The following is a 14082-nucleotide window of genomic DNA, read 5'->3' as shown; positions in this document are numbered from 1 at the left end:
ATAGTTTTAAATCAAATGTTTAGTGCCAGCAAAAACTCTTGTAATCATGTTTGAAAGGAGTAAATTACATTGATTCCAATCTCTATTCTTATTCAATAGAACAAAAGCTTTTACTAAATTGCTTTAGCAGAAGTTACCTCTTGTGTAAAATTTGATTTGAGAATGTATTAACCACCGAGTGAAATTTAGCACACGAGTGGTTACAAATGATGAATATGATACATTCTCTTGCGATTAAAATTATTCCGATAATAATATAATAATTTTATTTTAATTGAATGGATTTCAGTACGCGTGATTTAAAGTATATGTTCCTTAAATTTTATTTTTTTTAATTTAAATGATAATACGAGTTCGTTATAAAATAAATAATTCGATTTCAGATTATTTAAATTTTATTTAAAAAAAATTAGGTGTGGATTAGAAGTCAACTAGATGATTTTAATTCGTTTTCGAATTTATCTAATATAATTTTTCGTATTTTTTACTTAAATCTTGTATTTAGTTATAAATTTTATAAAAAAAAATAATATATAAATTAAATTATTTTTTAATAGTTAAAATTAATTTTTTGAAAAGACATATGATTTAATGATATCAATTTATCTTCATATTGATTAAATTAATAATTTAATATATTTTTAAGATTCTTTTTAACATTTTTTTAAAGTACATTGTAATATAGGTTAAATTAGTGCTTTTTTAACGTATTCTCTATTTTTGTTCAAATTAATTCTTATAATTATTTTTAATCAAATTGATTTATATATTTTTTAAAAAAATTTGATTTATTCTACACCGTTAATAAAAATTAACATCAGTTACTTAGAGTTCCACGTAACAAATTCATTTGACACATGAAATTTTTATGTTGGTTCAAATGTTAGTTAAATATCACGTCATATTCTATTTAATATTAAAATATAAATATAAATTGACATAACTCTTTGACTAGTTCCTCGTCAATTGGAAGGTTTGAATCGGACAATAATGACAGTGGTGGAGTTGATTCAACTAATTAAGGAGGAAGAAGAAGAAGATAAGTTAAGTCACCACTACAGTAATTTCCCATTTGGACATCCCGGTTAAGGAGGAGTTGGCTAAGGAGCCATATGGAATCCCATAGTCGTCATTCTTTTTAGTTATCATCGTAACGATGTTTTTCTTTTAATTTATGGATCTGTTTAGACCAATTCACATCCACATTTTTTTAAATATTATGTTAAATATCTCATAACATTCAACTAATACTTATACCAATAAAAAAAAATCATATATTAATAAACTTATGTTCTAAGTTAATAATATTAGCTTTTATTAACGATTGTAACAAAATTAAATTTTTTTTAAACATATAAAGATTGATCTGACTGAAAATTGATGTATTGATTTTACCTTATAATATATGTTAAACTTGTTATAATTAAGAATCGAAACTTAAATCTTTATTTTAAATTAAAACTCAAATAATCGAAAACTAAACTCTATTGATTTTTTGTTGATATTGCTATTGAGGATAACGAGTTTATGCTCATTCCTTTTCAAATATTGTTCGTATGTTAAATAAAAACTATATATTTTTAGAGCTTATTTTTTTAACTCGTGATTATTATTTATAAATTTTTAGACACTTGTTAAGTTAATTTGAGAAAGAAAAATTAAATATTTTCTATTTTTTTTTTACTTTTTATTATTTATATTTATTTATTTTTATAATTAACTAAAAACATTAATTATGTTCTAAAACAGGCTACGAACATAAATTCGATGAAAACAAATTACTCGAATTTCCACGAGCACACAGAAAAAAATTTAAAACAACTTCACGTGATTGTTAACGTTACTAGTCGTGACGGTTATATGTAAATAACGTAATCATTTTCCGTTTCATCTTTTTAAACGTTAAAATTTATTATTTTTTTAAAGAAAAAAAAGCTTGAAACTTAATTGCGAAGTTAATCTTTTTTATCTATTAATTACTTAATTGTTAAGTTAAAATTAAGTGATAAAAATGTGAATAATAATTTTAATTTTAATCATATAATAGAGAAGTCTTTTGGATTTACAAAAAAAAAAAAAAAAAAAAAATGGTTAAGTAAATTTCAATTTATTCCGAGTCAAATTCTTCAAACCGATTTTAGCGGGTAAAGTAACAGTCAAATTTACAACTCAAACAGTACATTTTTACGCACACTTTACAGTAGGTGTCACGCGCGTCACGCGATGAGACTGACGCGTGGGCTGGCCAACTCCCACACAGCCTTAAACCTCATCGCAACTGACATTTTAACTTCACCCGCAACAGCACCGTTCACATTTCTCCTCCGGTGGGTCCCACATCAGACCCCACCTCAACTAAATCCAACGGCTGGATTTCGTCCTCACACCATCTTAGGGTTTACACCGAAGGTATTCCCATTCTGCGATATATATATCGCCTCTGTTTCGTACTTAACCCTTCTCTTTCGTTGCAGTTTATCTGCTCTTCGTCCCTGGAAATTACTCGACCCCAGTGTCAGTCTATCACGCGCCGCCGCAGCGCTCACCGCCGGCAACAATCCCGTTCGTTTCCTATCCCTTCCCTCTCCTCCACTAAAACCCAAAAACAAAAGGAAAAAACCTCTAAAGACGAGATATTTATCCTTTATTATCCCTGTTTTTTGCTGTCATTTTCTAGCTAGGCTTTGTAGCTCTGCTCTGGTTTTCTATCTTGGTTTCGTATTTATTGTGTATCGAATAAGAAGAGGAGAGGGAAGAGAAGAGAAATCCCAAAAATAGAAAAATATTTATTCTAGGAAAGAGAGAAAGGGTTTGCTTCTCTGAGGAAATGGCGCAAGTTCAGATTCAGGTGCCAGGCCAGAATGCGAACGGAGCTGCGGTGGGGAACCAGTTCGTGACGACGTCGCTTTACGTCGGCGATCTGGACGTGAACGTGACGGATTCGCAGCTGTACGATGCGTTTAATCAGGTGGGTCAAGTCGTTTCTGTTCGGGTCTGCAGGGACTTGACGACCCGGAGATCGCTCGGTTACGGCTATGTTAACTACAGCAACCCACAAGATGGTAAATTGCTCTTGACTCCGGTTGCTGCTCTTCTTATATCAAGTTTGATTGATATAATAATTAATTAATATATTTTCTTGATTAACTCGAACAGCTAATTTCATGTGCTCAGTACTTCATAAATTTATTTGTTATTAAGATTTAGGGTTTATATTGTGCTTGGATGTTTTGGAATTGTACAATGTGGAATATGGGTTATTGATGGAAATTATTTGGTAGTAATTAGGGTTCAAAGCAGAGGCTCAGTTGCCTTTAACCGTGGTATGAAAAGGATTCAATAAATAACGAAGCGTTTTACAGCTGACTTTTTCTGATGAATTTTCCTCTCCCTTAGAAAAGCTTTATTTTCTATTTGCATCTTCTAACTTGTGTTCTCTGTTAATTCTTTCTCTAAAAGTCTTGTTTTTTGACATCTTTTATTGCAACTGTTGGCAGCTGCAAGGGCACTGGATGTATTGAATTTCACTCCTCTTAATGGAAAGCCAATTAGGATTATGTATTCCCACCGTGACCCTAGTCTTCGCAAAAGTGGTTCCGGGAATATATTTATAAAGGTATTCATATCTGATGATCATCTTCTTGTGTATAGTCCTTTGTTATTGCCAGCCTTTTCTTTCTGCTAGAATCAGATGTTTTATTTCTTTATTCACTTTGCAAATCATTTGAACTTGTGCAGAATTTGGATAAATTGATTGACCACAAGGCATTGCATGATACATTTTCTGCATTCGGAAACATTCTCTCCTGCAAGGTAGCTACAGATTCCTCAGGCCAATCAAAGGGCTATGGATTTGTACAGTACGACAATGAGGAATCTGCGCAAAAGGCTATAGAGAAATTGAATGGAATGCTATTGAATGATAAGCAAGTTTATGTAGGACCCTTTCTGCGCAAACAAGAAAGAGACTCTGTTACTAGCAAGACAAAATTTAACAATGTCTATGTAAAGAATCTCTCAGAGTCTACAACCGATGATGACCTGAAGAACGTCTTTAGTGAATTCGGAACGATAACCAGTGCTGTAGTGATGAAGGAAGGGGATGGGAAATCAAAATGCTTTGGCTTTGTGAACTTTGAGAATGCAGATGATGCTGCTAGAGCTGTTGAAGCCCTTAATGGGAAGAAATTTGATGATAAGGAGTGGTATGTAGGGAAAGCCCAAAAGAAATCTGAAAGGGAAGTTGAACTAAAGCTTCGATTTGAGCAGAGTATGAGGGAGGCAGCAGACAAATTTCAGGGATCAAACTTGTATGTTAAGAATTTGGATGATAGCATTGGTGATGATAAACTTAAGGAGCTTTTTTCTCAGTTTGGAACCATAACATCGTGCAAGGTTTGTGCTTCTTTTCTCTTATTTCAGAACACCATGATAATCTATTGGTTACAGCTCCATCTTAAATACAACAGGTCATGCGAGACCCTAATGGAATCAGTAAAGGATCAGGCTTTGTTGCATTTTCAACTCCTGAAGAAGCATCTAGAGCTGTAAGTTTACTTGTTTTCATGCAGTAGCAAAGATTATATCCTAAGCTCATATTTCTTTTCTCATCATAGCTGTTGGAAATGAATGGAAAAATGGTTGTCAGCAAACCTCTATATGTGGCAATTGCACAGCGGAAGGAAGATAGAAGAGCCAGGTTGCAGGTATTTTTTTACTGCTTCTTGCAGCATGTTGACTGCTACACTGGTTTATCATGCACTTCTCTTGCAGTTATCATTGTTAATATGATTCTATTCCAGTCTATTAATGAACTTATATAGGGTGCAGAATATATCTCAGATACCATGATGCATTGAAGGATGCTTCTTTTTCTGTTTTATATTGATGAAGTTTTGCTTTGATTTCACTATTAGACCTGTTATAAGTTATTTGTCTTCTCAAAGGATGCTCTTATGAGATGAAAACATAATGCACATTCAAGATACTTTCTCCTGTCTTACTTTGGCAGTGATGTGTTTTGATACTGACTCTTCTAAAATATGTCTTCATCCGGTTGTTTTACCTCATGTGCGTACATATATACGTGATATTTATTGCTTATACAGGCTCAGTTTTCTCAAATGCGGCCTGTTGCAATGACACCCTCTGTTGCTCCTAGAATGCCAATGTACCCCACAGGTGGGCCTGGTATTGGACAACAGATATTCTACGGTCAGGCACCCCCTGCTATTATTCCTCCTCAGGTAACTACTTTTCCTATATGACTGTAAAATGAAAGCAAACAAACATTCATATATTTCTTTCCTGAAGTAATGATTGTTTTCCCATTATTGTACTTCTGTCAGCCTGGATTTGGATATCAGCAGCAGCTTGTTCCTGGTATGAGGCCTGGTGGGGCTCCTATGCCAAATTTTTTCGTGCCCATGGTTCAGCAAGGACAGCAAGGGCAGCGTCCTGGTGGCAGAAGGGGAGGGGCTGTTCAGCAAACTCCACAAGCAGTTCCGTTGATGCAACAGCAGGTTGGAGTTCTCCCATTCATTTTTGTGTTTCTTTGTGTTTTGGCATCTTAATAACTCAAATCTCATGGATCATATGATTGACAGATGATTCCTAGGGGCCGTGTCTACCGGTACCCACCAGGGCGTGGCCTCCCTGATGTTCCCATGCCTGGCGTTGCCGGAGGCATGCTTTCTGTTCCATATGACATGGGCGGAATGCCACTGCGTGATTCGACAATTTCTCAGCCAATTCCTATTGGAGCTTTAGCCACAGCACTTGCAAATGCAACCTCAGAGCAACAGAGGACGGTATGCATCTTCTGTGCTTTGATTAGGGAACGGCTTTTGGGTCTTTAAAAACATGATATGCACATGGATTTCCAATGCCAGACGTTAGGTTTTAGTGATATTAGAAAAAAAATGTTCCAAATGGTCAATTTTTCTATTGCTTAAAGAGAACTGAACATACAAAATTACTTCAAAAACTAACATTGTATTGGGGTGATCAGTTCTCATCAGTTAAGTTGCTTAATTTTCTTTTATCCGCATCAGCTGCTATACAAGTTTGTACAAAAATCTTTATACCCTTGGCATTTTTAAAAAAAAATTATATTTTAGGTGATTAAATTTGTACGGTCTTGGCATTTTGTAGATGCTCGGCGAGAATCTTTACCCACTAGTGGAACAGCTAGAGCCTGATGCTGCAGCCAAGGTTACCGGGATGCTTCTGGAGATGGATCAGACTGAAGTTTTGCACTTGCTCGAGTCACCTGAAGCACTAAAAGCTAAAGTGGCCGAGGCTATGGAGGTTCTGAGGAGTGTTGCTCAACAACAACAGGCCGGTAATCCGGCTGATCAACTGGCCTCGTTGTCGTTGAATGACAACCTCTGAGTTTATATGTGAGCATGTGTTTTTGAGATACTTAAAAGTAGATTCCCCTGTAGTTGTGGTTTTGACATATTTTCCGAAAGAATTTGTTTAGTTGAGTAGGTACTGGTTTTGGTGTGTATACTGCGAGAAGATATTTTGAAGATTGTGACTTCCATGTTCCTTGCTATCTTTGCCTTTTGGTTTGGAACTTGATGGTCTTTCGATTCTCAAAGTTTTAAGAGTCAAGGTGATTGATTGGTTCTCTGTCAAGTGTGTGCATTTGCTTTCTTCTTTTAGGCCGTCTTGTGAATTTTCAAAACTGAGGAAAAACCTAAGTGTTTTTAAATTCTATACGATTAACTATACAAACTACAAAGCGATGTTCAAATTGAAAATTTGAATGAAAAGATGGACCTAATCGAAACGATTAAACTATAAACTGATTTTTGGTTTTTATGGTATTTTTTTTGGCTTCGATCAGAATTTGGTCGTCTTTAATTGTAATGGGAGGAGTGGAAATCTATGAAGTAGCTCTTTTAAGAGTGTTTTGAAAGAAATCTATGAATCTTGTTTAGGTAAACATGCATTTTATCTCTAAATATTTTACATGTATTATATTGTATACCGTATAAGAAGATAGGGAAAAAGAAATAAACCAAACCACTCTCTCCAAGACGTTAGTTGGACCCTAATTAAAATGATCATATCCAATTACACCAAACACAGAACTTAATCTTACCATGTAGTTTGAAAATTAAAACACTGCAAAACATGGATTGGAAGTTTCGGAGGCAGAGCGAGATAAATCTGATGGCAATATATATCAGCTTCAGCTCGGCTAAGTATAATCACGTTACAGTAATCTTTTTTCTGTAAATAAAACCAGGTCTTCCCAACTCTGTTTCCTTCTAATTACTAAGTCAACAGTCGTAATATGCACAGAGACGAATTATTATATTTCTAAAATTACAATCACATTTCCAGGACCTGCATGGAGGAGACACAGCCTGCAAACTTACCTACTAAAAGCTCAAAACCTACTGCTTATATTAAACCTCGTGCTGACAGAAAAAACCTCCTTGGGGCCTACTGTTGGCACGAGTTAACCTCTGTTCTCAATAAGCACGTCTCAACCTCAAACCCATATCGACTTCTCTGTCATGTCGGATTAAACCCGCAACTCTAGAATCAGAATTCTGTGTTTCAGAGCTAGTTGCTTCATTCTGCTTCTCTCCAAAGTCTTCACCAAAGTTATGAAGCCTGCGGCCGATGAGATATCGATCGTCCCGTATGGAGTTATGAAGGTTTGTGAACCAAACATGAAATCTTTTTGCACAAAAGCACAGAAGACTGAAAGAGAGGCATCCGAGCCAGGCGAATCGGTAGACTGCCGAGTTCACGACCAACGGATAGCCTAGCACAGGAAAAACTCCTCTTGCCAACACGTAAGGTACACATAGGGCTGTCAATAGCTTCATCATGATTGGAAACACAATCTCCCGAAGCACCCAAAGGCCTTGCAGCCTGGAGAAACCGTCATCCCTCACCCTTTCAAATTTAATTCGCCAGCTTTCATCCACCAATGGAAGCATGTGATCCAACATAACCTGTGCAGATGCAAACAGAAGGTTAAGCCTTCATTTTGTAAGGCTGGAAATGCACCTAAGTGATATTATAAGTTACCAGTCTTGTCCAGATCTTCAGAAAAATTAGACCTAATGCCCAGTCCTGATACAGGAGAAAAACTGGGCTTTCATCAACAGGAACTCGCATCGGCACAATTACCAAAAGCTCGAAAAGAAGCCCAATTAATACTGGAATAACAAAAATCTGCAAAGTAACAAAGAGAGAGATTCAAGGTTTAAAAAAATTTGATAAAAAAAATTATATAAATAGATAATATAACTGTTCCTAAAGAAAATGACAAAGAAAGACCCTTACCCATATTGAAAGAAGTGCAGAGCTCTTCATAACAATGCCGCACCATTTCCAAATTTGGCTTATCAAAACCACAGCCCTCTTTGTTCTGACATGCTCAATAGAATATCTAGCTCCAGCTATGGAAGTCCAGATGACGTATGTCCCAATGATGAAGGCGTAAAGATCTAAGAAGAAATGAACCATGAGCTTATTAGGATTTCCATCCCAGAAATACAAGGCAGATCAAATTAAAGATTGATTCTGTAGGTCATATTACCATTGCACTTGACGCCATGAGTTATTGGGAGGAGAGGTATGGCATTGAAAAGCAAGCGTCCCAGTGAAATTGGCACCACTATCAAGGCAGAATTGAAGACAAGCAAGGTCATCCACGCAACCACCAGCAAGAGGACAATACGCAGTACAAAGCCGTACCTGCTAAATAGCATCACTTTAAGTATAATTCTCATCCCCAAGGTCCGAGGTAGTGGGAAGCAAGCATTTTCAATCTAACAATAACAAGACATGTAGGCAAACAAACAACCCAAAAACTTCTTTAATGCATTGCCGTTCTCAGGTGGCTACATGCCCAGAATCTACAATTGATTTAAGTTAAAAAAAGAACTATCCAAAACCAGAACAAGCCAAACCAAAATGAAGTAAAACAGATAATTAATCCGCTACTCAAGCAGACACAGATTTTCTTTTTACATATAAATCTAGGAAAAATAAATGTGGATAAAAAATATAGTTATGACCCTAATTTTTTTTTACAACATATGACATAATAAAAGAAAATATTGAAAACCTAACCCAAACCCCTTTCTATACAAGGCTAAACAATGGCATGATCTAAAACCATGAATTTTTATGAAATAATTCCCCATTCATGAATCTGCATACAATTCCTTAAAAGCAAAGAATTCAGCCAACTAAACTATAAACAAATTTACTCAAGAAAGATGATTGATAAGATTACAAATATAACTCCCACAACTTACTCAGAGTCGGACTGTTCATCACCATCATATTCCTCGGAAACATCAGGGTTCCCTGATCCAAGGAGGCTTCTGTTTGCATCATCAGCAGCTGCTGCAAGTGCAACCATGGCACGATCCTGTCCACCTAATTGTAGCACCTGGAGTCTGTCCTGCCTCCCTGGTTCTCCATTTCCACTATCTTGGCCACCATTATCCTCGGGTTTGGGCAGTAGAAAGTCGGTCAAACCAAGTGCCCAGCCAACTGCTGTAAACCAATAACGGAGGAGAGATTTTATTGTTGTTCGCAATTTAAAATGCTCAATAGCAAAAGGAATGCAGATTTGAAAGAGAAGCATGTCGGCAGGAATTTCAGTGAATGGATCTGACACCCTGCAAATATTTCAAAAAAATAAAGGTTATATCTGGTATCAAAACTTCACATACAGAAAGATAATAGATACCACTGAAACAGATAGTATCATACGATATATCAAGTGGGAAAATGGAGGGTGCCACCCGCATTGCAAGTTTCACTGGTAAAAATACCAGCATCACAATCAAACTCCCATAAACTGCAACAGATAACAGAACTCTGCGAGCATGTTTGTGAACAGGATCATCTATTAGATCACGAAAAGGGTTATAGTTAGGATCAGCTGGATCTCGAAGGAAGTATAAAACTCCATGGCGCAGGACCTGCATATGACAAGTAAAGAAAGGTTACTGATGAGTAAGAAAACAGGTACTGTCCTGGAAACCAGATTACTAAAAGTAATAAGAACATGAAGAGCAATACCCCCCGAAGAAGGCTAACAAATATGCTTATTTGCAGCATATACACAATTCCTACAACCCAATGAACCAATGAACTTGCCAAAGGAGAAACGGATAAGAATTGGACTCTATGAGACATTGTCTTCCCAAACATCCTGATTGTACAAACATCTAGCCACCATCCACACATCAAAGGGAACACCCCAAGCTCAATGACCAACAAGAAAGCCACCTTGATCATTGTCATTAAATGCCTCATTGCAGCCAAGAACTGTCGGAAAAGAGATGGAACTGTCTCTGCTATAGAAGCAATACCATAAAATCTTCCCATAGTTAATGGCTCACCCTTAGTGTACCGTATTAAAGCAACAATGCCCAGATAGAAGAAAACCAAAGAGAATATAAACATGTATCCAATAGCCAGAGTTGTAACATCAGAAAGCCGAGATGTTCCAACAGTAACCCCTTTTAAAAGCTCGGCTGAAATTGGTGCACTTGTATTGCTTGAAATTTCATTTAGTCCGCTAACATTTGCTTTTAGCATTTCTGAAACTTGGCCGATCAGACCACTTTCTTGGCCTTCAGATGTCAAATTTGAAACAGCAGTTAATGCATTCTTCAGTGTTGTATTTGCTAATGAGAGGGCGGTATCTGTAAGTGGCATAACTGCTGAGAGCAGAGGACCACTAGTAGAGGAGAAAATCCAGGATACGTAATACAGTATGCTCCGACCAATAGTGAAGGGCAAAAAGATAACCACACCAAGGAATATCATATTGCTTGCCAGGACCTGCAAAAGAATAAGACCCAGTTGGCATGAAATGTAACAGAAAAGTTCAAAACAGGGGGTAGGCATTTTATTTCTGACAATCAATGGAAAGCAACTGGTTGTATATCATCCAAAAAATAAGCAAATGGGTGAGCAAACATCAACCCTACAACAATAAAGCTGTCATTTTCATACGATATGCAGAAAGGATTTGAGTTAGCATCATGCAGCAGTAGCAACCACTGATTAAATTTGCAGGACACCTCCAAGCCTGTGATAGCTAACATGTGACATGAGCAACTAGACATGATGCTGTCATGTAACATATGGTTTACAATCATGCACTGAAGTACTAAAAGGCCATACAGTACTGAGAATTATGATACACGACCAAAAATTCAAAAGGATGTGAAGCACATACATGAAATTAATGCAAAATAAAAGCATGCTAAGCCAATTACCACTATATCTAGCCTCTACTGGCTAATCACAAAAGGGATTGAACACTAAAAGAAAGGGCATGTCATTTCTTATTTTGTTCAAAGGATCTCCATGCAAATCGTAAAAGGGAATAATGATCAAAGATAAAATGAAAAAAATGAGAACAATAAAAAAATATATAACACCAGACTGTCAGTACATGTACACGTCAAGAAACAAGGGAGATAAACATAATTAAGAAAAAAGAGGGAAAACACACTTACAGTAAATGCATTTTCAACCAAATGAAACACAGGACCCTGCATGCCAACAAGTTCGTCAAACGGCACATCCTCTGCACCATCAGCATCATCCAGCCCATCAAACATCTGTTCAACATGTGCTTCAAGGCGAGCTGCCTGCATCTCCCATCGTGCAGCAACATTTTCTGCATTCCTCCTTATTATTTGACCAGCACCAGCAGCTCCTTGTGCTCCAGCAGCATCTTCAGCATTCCCATCACCAGCGAGATTTCTATTAGCTTGCCCAGGAGGTCGCCTTACAGCACGAGCACCGTTTCTGTCCCCTTCATCATCCCTCTCAGCATCCTGCCCTCCAAGCTCCCGTAAATGCCTGAAGTAATCTCTCAAAGAAGTAGCCCCAAGGAAAATGAACACAATGCTAGCAGAAAGAAGGAATCCGTGCAAACAATCAGTAAGAATAATTGTAGTTGAGATGTGACTTAGAAATAATCTCTGGGCTTCACCAAAGCTCCTTACGAAGGCCAGCCGCCATATCCAAAATGTAATAAAAGGTATTATAAGGAGCCAAACAGAAAGTACAAAACTAAGGCGTAAAAAGAACTGCAGAACATGGCAAGCTTTCATTGCCATTCCAACTACAAACTCCTGGAAAGGAAGTCTTGATGGCGCATTCTCGGCATAAACAGGGGAGAAGGAAAACGCATGCTTGCATACCTGCATTATTCATCAAGTACTTCTTTTTAATGGTAGAAATACACACAGAGAAAATGAAATGAGGGGAAAACACAGCAATAAGTAAACCTGCAAGGTAAATAGATGCTACTGAAATACAAATTAATAAAGTGCACTCAAGAAAACAGAAGAAAGCTTTAGCTTATACGTTTATATTGACATGCACAAACATCTGCACATAAATGCTGAGTTTAAATTTCAAGCCCGACAATGCACTTGCAGCACTTCATCTATCTTAACTAACAAATATGTGCTTCAACTTTAACTTCCTTCTCAAAACTATCTTCTCGAGACCCTAACAATTTGAGACTACCTAATAACTACTATAATTTCAAAGTCAATAAGAGAAATAGAGAAACCAAAATCAGATGTTAAAAGACAATGAATAAAACCCACGACTGAAAGCAAAAATATATACCAAAAATGTCATTCTTTCTCCAAAGAACTTATTGTTATTGCCTGTGATCAAACTAGAACGGGCAGCTTATGCATTTATACATAATCTATTTGACTCAATTCAAAGTTCATAGCATAGAAGAGTGCAGTTTACATGATCTGATGATTTTCAGGTTAGATAAAAAACATTTACAACATTTATTGACCTTTACGATCGCTAAACTTGTTCTCTCTCACTCTCTCATGATAAAAAAACATGCATTTCCCTTGTCATTTCCTCATGCTTCCCCACTGGTGGACGATTAAACGAAGGTTCTCTGGTAACCTCTATCAAACCAATAACCCACTTCAAATCATGAAAAGAGAAACCAATCACCATATACATTTCATGAACACAGCGACTCACAGGAATCACATGCAATCCACTGAATTATTTAGCAATACTTCAAAAGAGTAATAAAATTAGCACAAAAAAGAAAAGATCCACTAAACCCTAATCAGACCTTAATTTCAGCTATCATCGACCATGCTCACCAAAACCACAATCCCCTCCAAATTCACAGCAGTTCCCCAAAATTGCCCCAGAAACCTATCAAACTATGCACATAGGCATCCACATAATCGCACAGAAGAAAAATATACCCATGTGTACGAGATGGACACGAACACACCGAAGACCGAATATAGAAAAAGAGGGAGGGCAAGAATTGGAAAAGAACCTCGCACTGCCGAGCGTTGCTGTGATTAAGCCACTGAAGGAGACAATCTTGGTGAACAAACTTGATACTTCCACTACACGCGCACGGATAACGCAGCGGATTCTCCGCATCCCCTGGGTTCCTGCAGATCCTGCAAACATCCTCTTCCTCCTCCTCTTCCTCATCGAACCTCGCCACAGCCGCCGCCGAAGACGATACGCTCTCTTCCTTCTTCACGGAAGAAGGACTAGACGACGAAGACGACGATGAATAAGAGTTTACCGATCGCGAGGACACAGAAGCGGCGTCACCACCGCCACTACTGCCGCCAATCGGAGAAGGCGGCTCGGCCGAGGAGATCTCCATTCAAGACTGAGGATATGGAGTGAAGAAATTCTCGGCGGCGATCAGTTGCGATGAGTTAGCTCAGCGAGTCGGATCAAGATTTTTAGCGGAGGAGGAAGGGGATTGCGTTGGTAATCCTGGAGGAAGAAAGAGAAAAAAAAAAAGAGATCGTTGGGAAGACGGGCGTTGATGTGGTAATGATTGGTCGATAATACCCTCGTCAGCCGTCTTTTATCACGGTTTTAACGTTTTGTCGGTTTGCGGAATTATTTTAAATAAATTAAAATTACTAAATTAATTCTCAAAATTTTTATATCAAACTAATCAATTTTCTTTTATTTTCTAATATAATTATTTATAATAATTAAATATTTTATAAAATACTTTTAATTACTTAATAATTTATTTTAAAT

General features: G+C 37.0%; 2 protein-coding genes across 3 annotated transcripts; one reads left to right on the top strand and one right to left on the bottom strand.

The window, feature by feature from the left end:
- Positions 1 to 2444: 2444 nt before the first annotated feature.
- PAB2 (poly(A) binding protein 2) lies at positions 2445 to 6559 on the top strand. The gene is made up of 9 exons (XM_022031603.2): positions 2445 to 3062; positions 3498 to 3616; positions 3739 to 4395; positions 4470 to 4547; positions 4617 to 4706; positions 5109 to 5246; positions 5349 to 5522; positions 5607 to 5810; positions 6154 to 6559. Exons 1-9 carry the CDS (start codon positions 2828 to 2830, stop codon positions 6391 to 6393), a joined length of 1935 nt encoding a protein of 644 aa, XP_021887295.1. The 5' UTR covers positions 2445 to 2827; the 3' UTR covers positions 6394 to 6559.
- Positions 6560 to 7171: 612 nt separating this feature from the next.
- CER9 (RING/U-box superfamily protein) lies at positions 7172 to 13855 on the bottom strand. 2 transcript variants are annotated; one of them, XM_088222211.1, is made up of 9 exons: positions 13346 to 13855; positions 11520 to 12212; positions 10069 to 10836; positions 9757 to 9968; positions 9294 to 9662; positions 8570 to 8730; positions 8314 to 8477; positions 8056 to 8202; positions 7172 to 7979 (listed from the first exon to the last, which is right to left on the bottom strand). In XM_088222211.1, the coding sequence occupies exons 1-9, from the start codon at positions 13688 to 13690 to the stop codon at positions 7488 to 7490; spliced, it is 3351 nt and encodes a 1116-aa protein (XP_088078337.1). In that variant the 5' UTR covers positions 13691 to 13855; the 3' UTR covers positions 7172 to 7487. The 2 variants fall into 2 exon arrangements, with proteins under 2 accessions (XP_088078337.1, XP_021887291.1); XM_022031599.2 differs by having other exon boundaries at positions 8570 to 8727; positions 13346 to 13854.
- Positions 13856 to 14082: the final 227 nt, after the last annotated feature.

This window comes from Carica papaya, chromosome 6 (assembly GCF_054855325.1).
Source record: "Carica papaya isolate Zhongbai chromosome 6, ASM5485532v1, whole genome shotgun sequence".
Taxonomy (NCBI): domain Eukaryota; kingdom Viridiplantae; phylum Streptophyta; class Magnoliopsida; order Brassicales; family Caricaceae; genus Carica; species Carica papaya.
This window is presented reverse-complemented; position numbering and strand designations above follow the sequence as displayed.

Coding starts and splice junctions, on each gene's coding strand:
- PAB2 (XM_022031603.2), top strand. CDS start 2,828: ATGGCGCAAGTTCAGATTCAGGTGCCAGGCCAGAATGCGAACGGAGCT. Junction 4,396..4,469: donor GAACCATAACATCGTGCAAG/GTTTGTGCTTCT, acceptor TAAATACAACAG/GTCATGCGAGACCCTAATGG. Junction 5,811..6,153: donor CCTCAGAGCAACAGAGGACG/GTATGCATCTTC, acceptor GGCATTTTGTAG/ATGCTCGGCGAGAATCTTTA.
- CER9 (XM_088222211.1), bottom strand. CDS start 13,690: ATGGAGATCTCCTCGGCCGAGCCGCCTTCTCCGATTGGCGGCAGTAGT. Junction 12,213..13,345: donor GCAACGCTCGGCAGTGCGAG/GTTCTTTTCCAA, acceptor TGAATAATGCAG/GTATGCAAGCATGCGTTTTC. Junction 7,980..8,055: donor TGAAGATCTGGACAAGACTG/GTAACTTATAAT, acceptor GCATCTGCACAG/GTTATGTTGGATCACATGCT.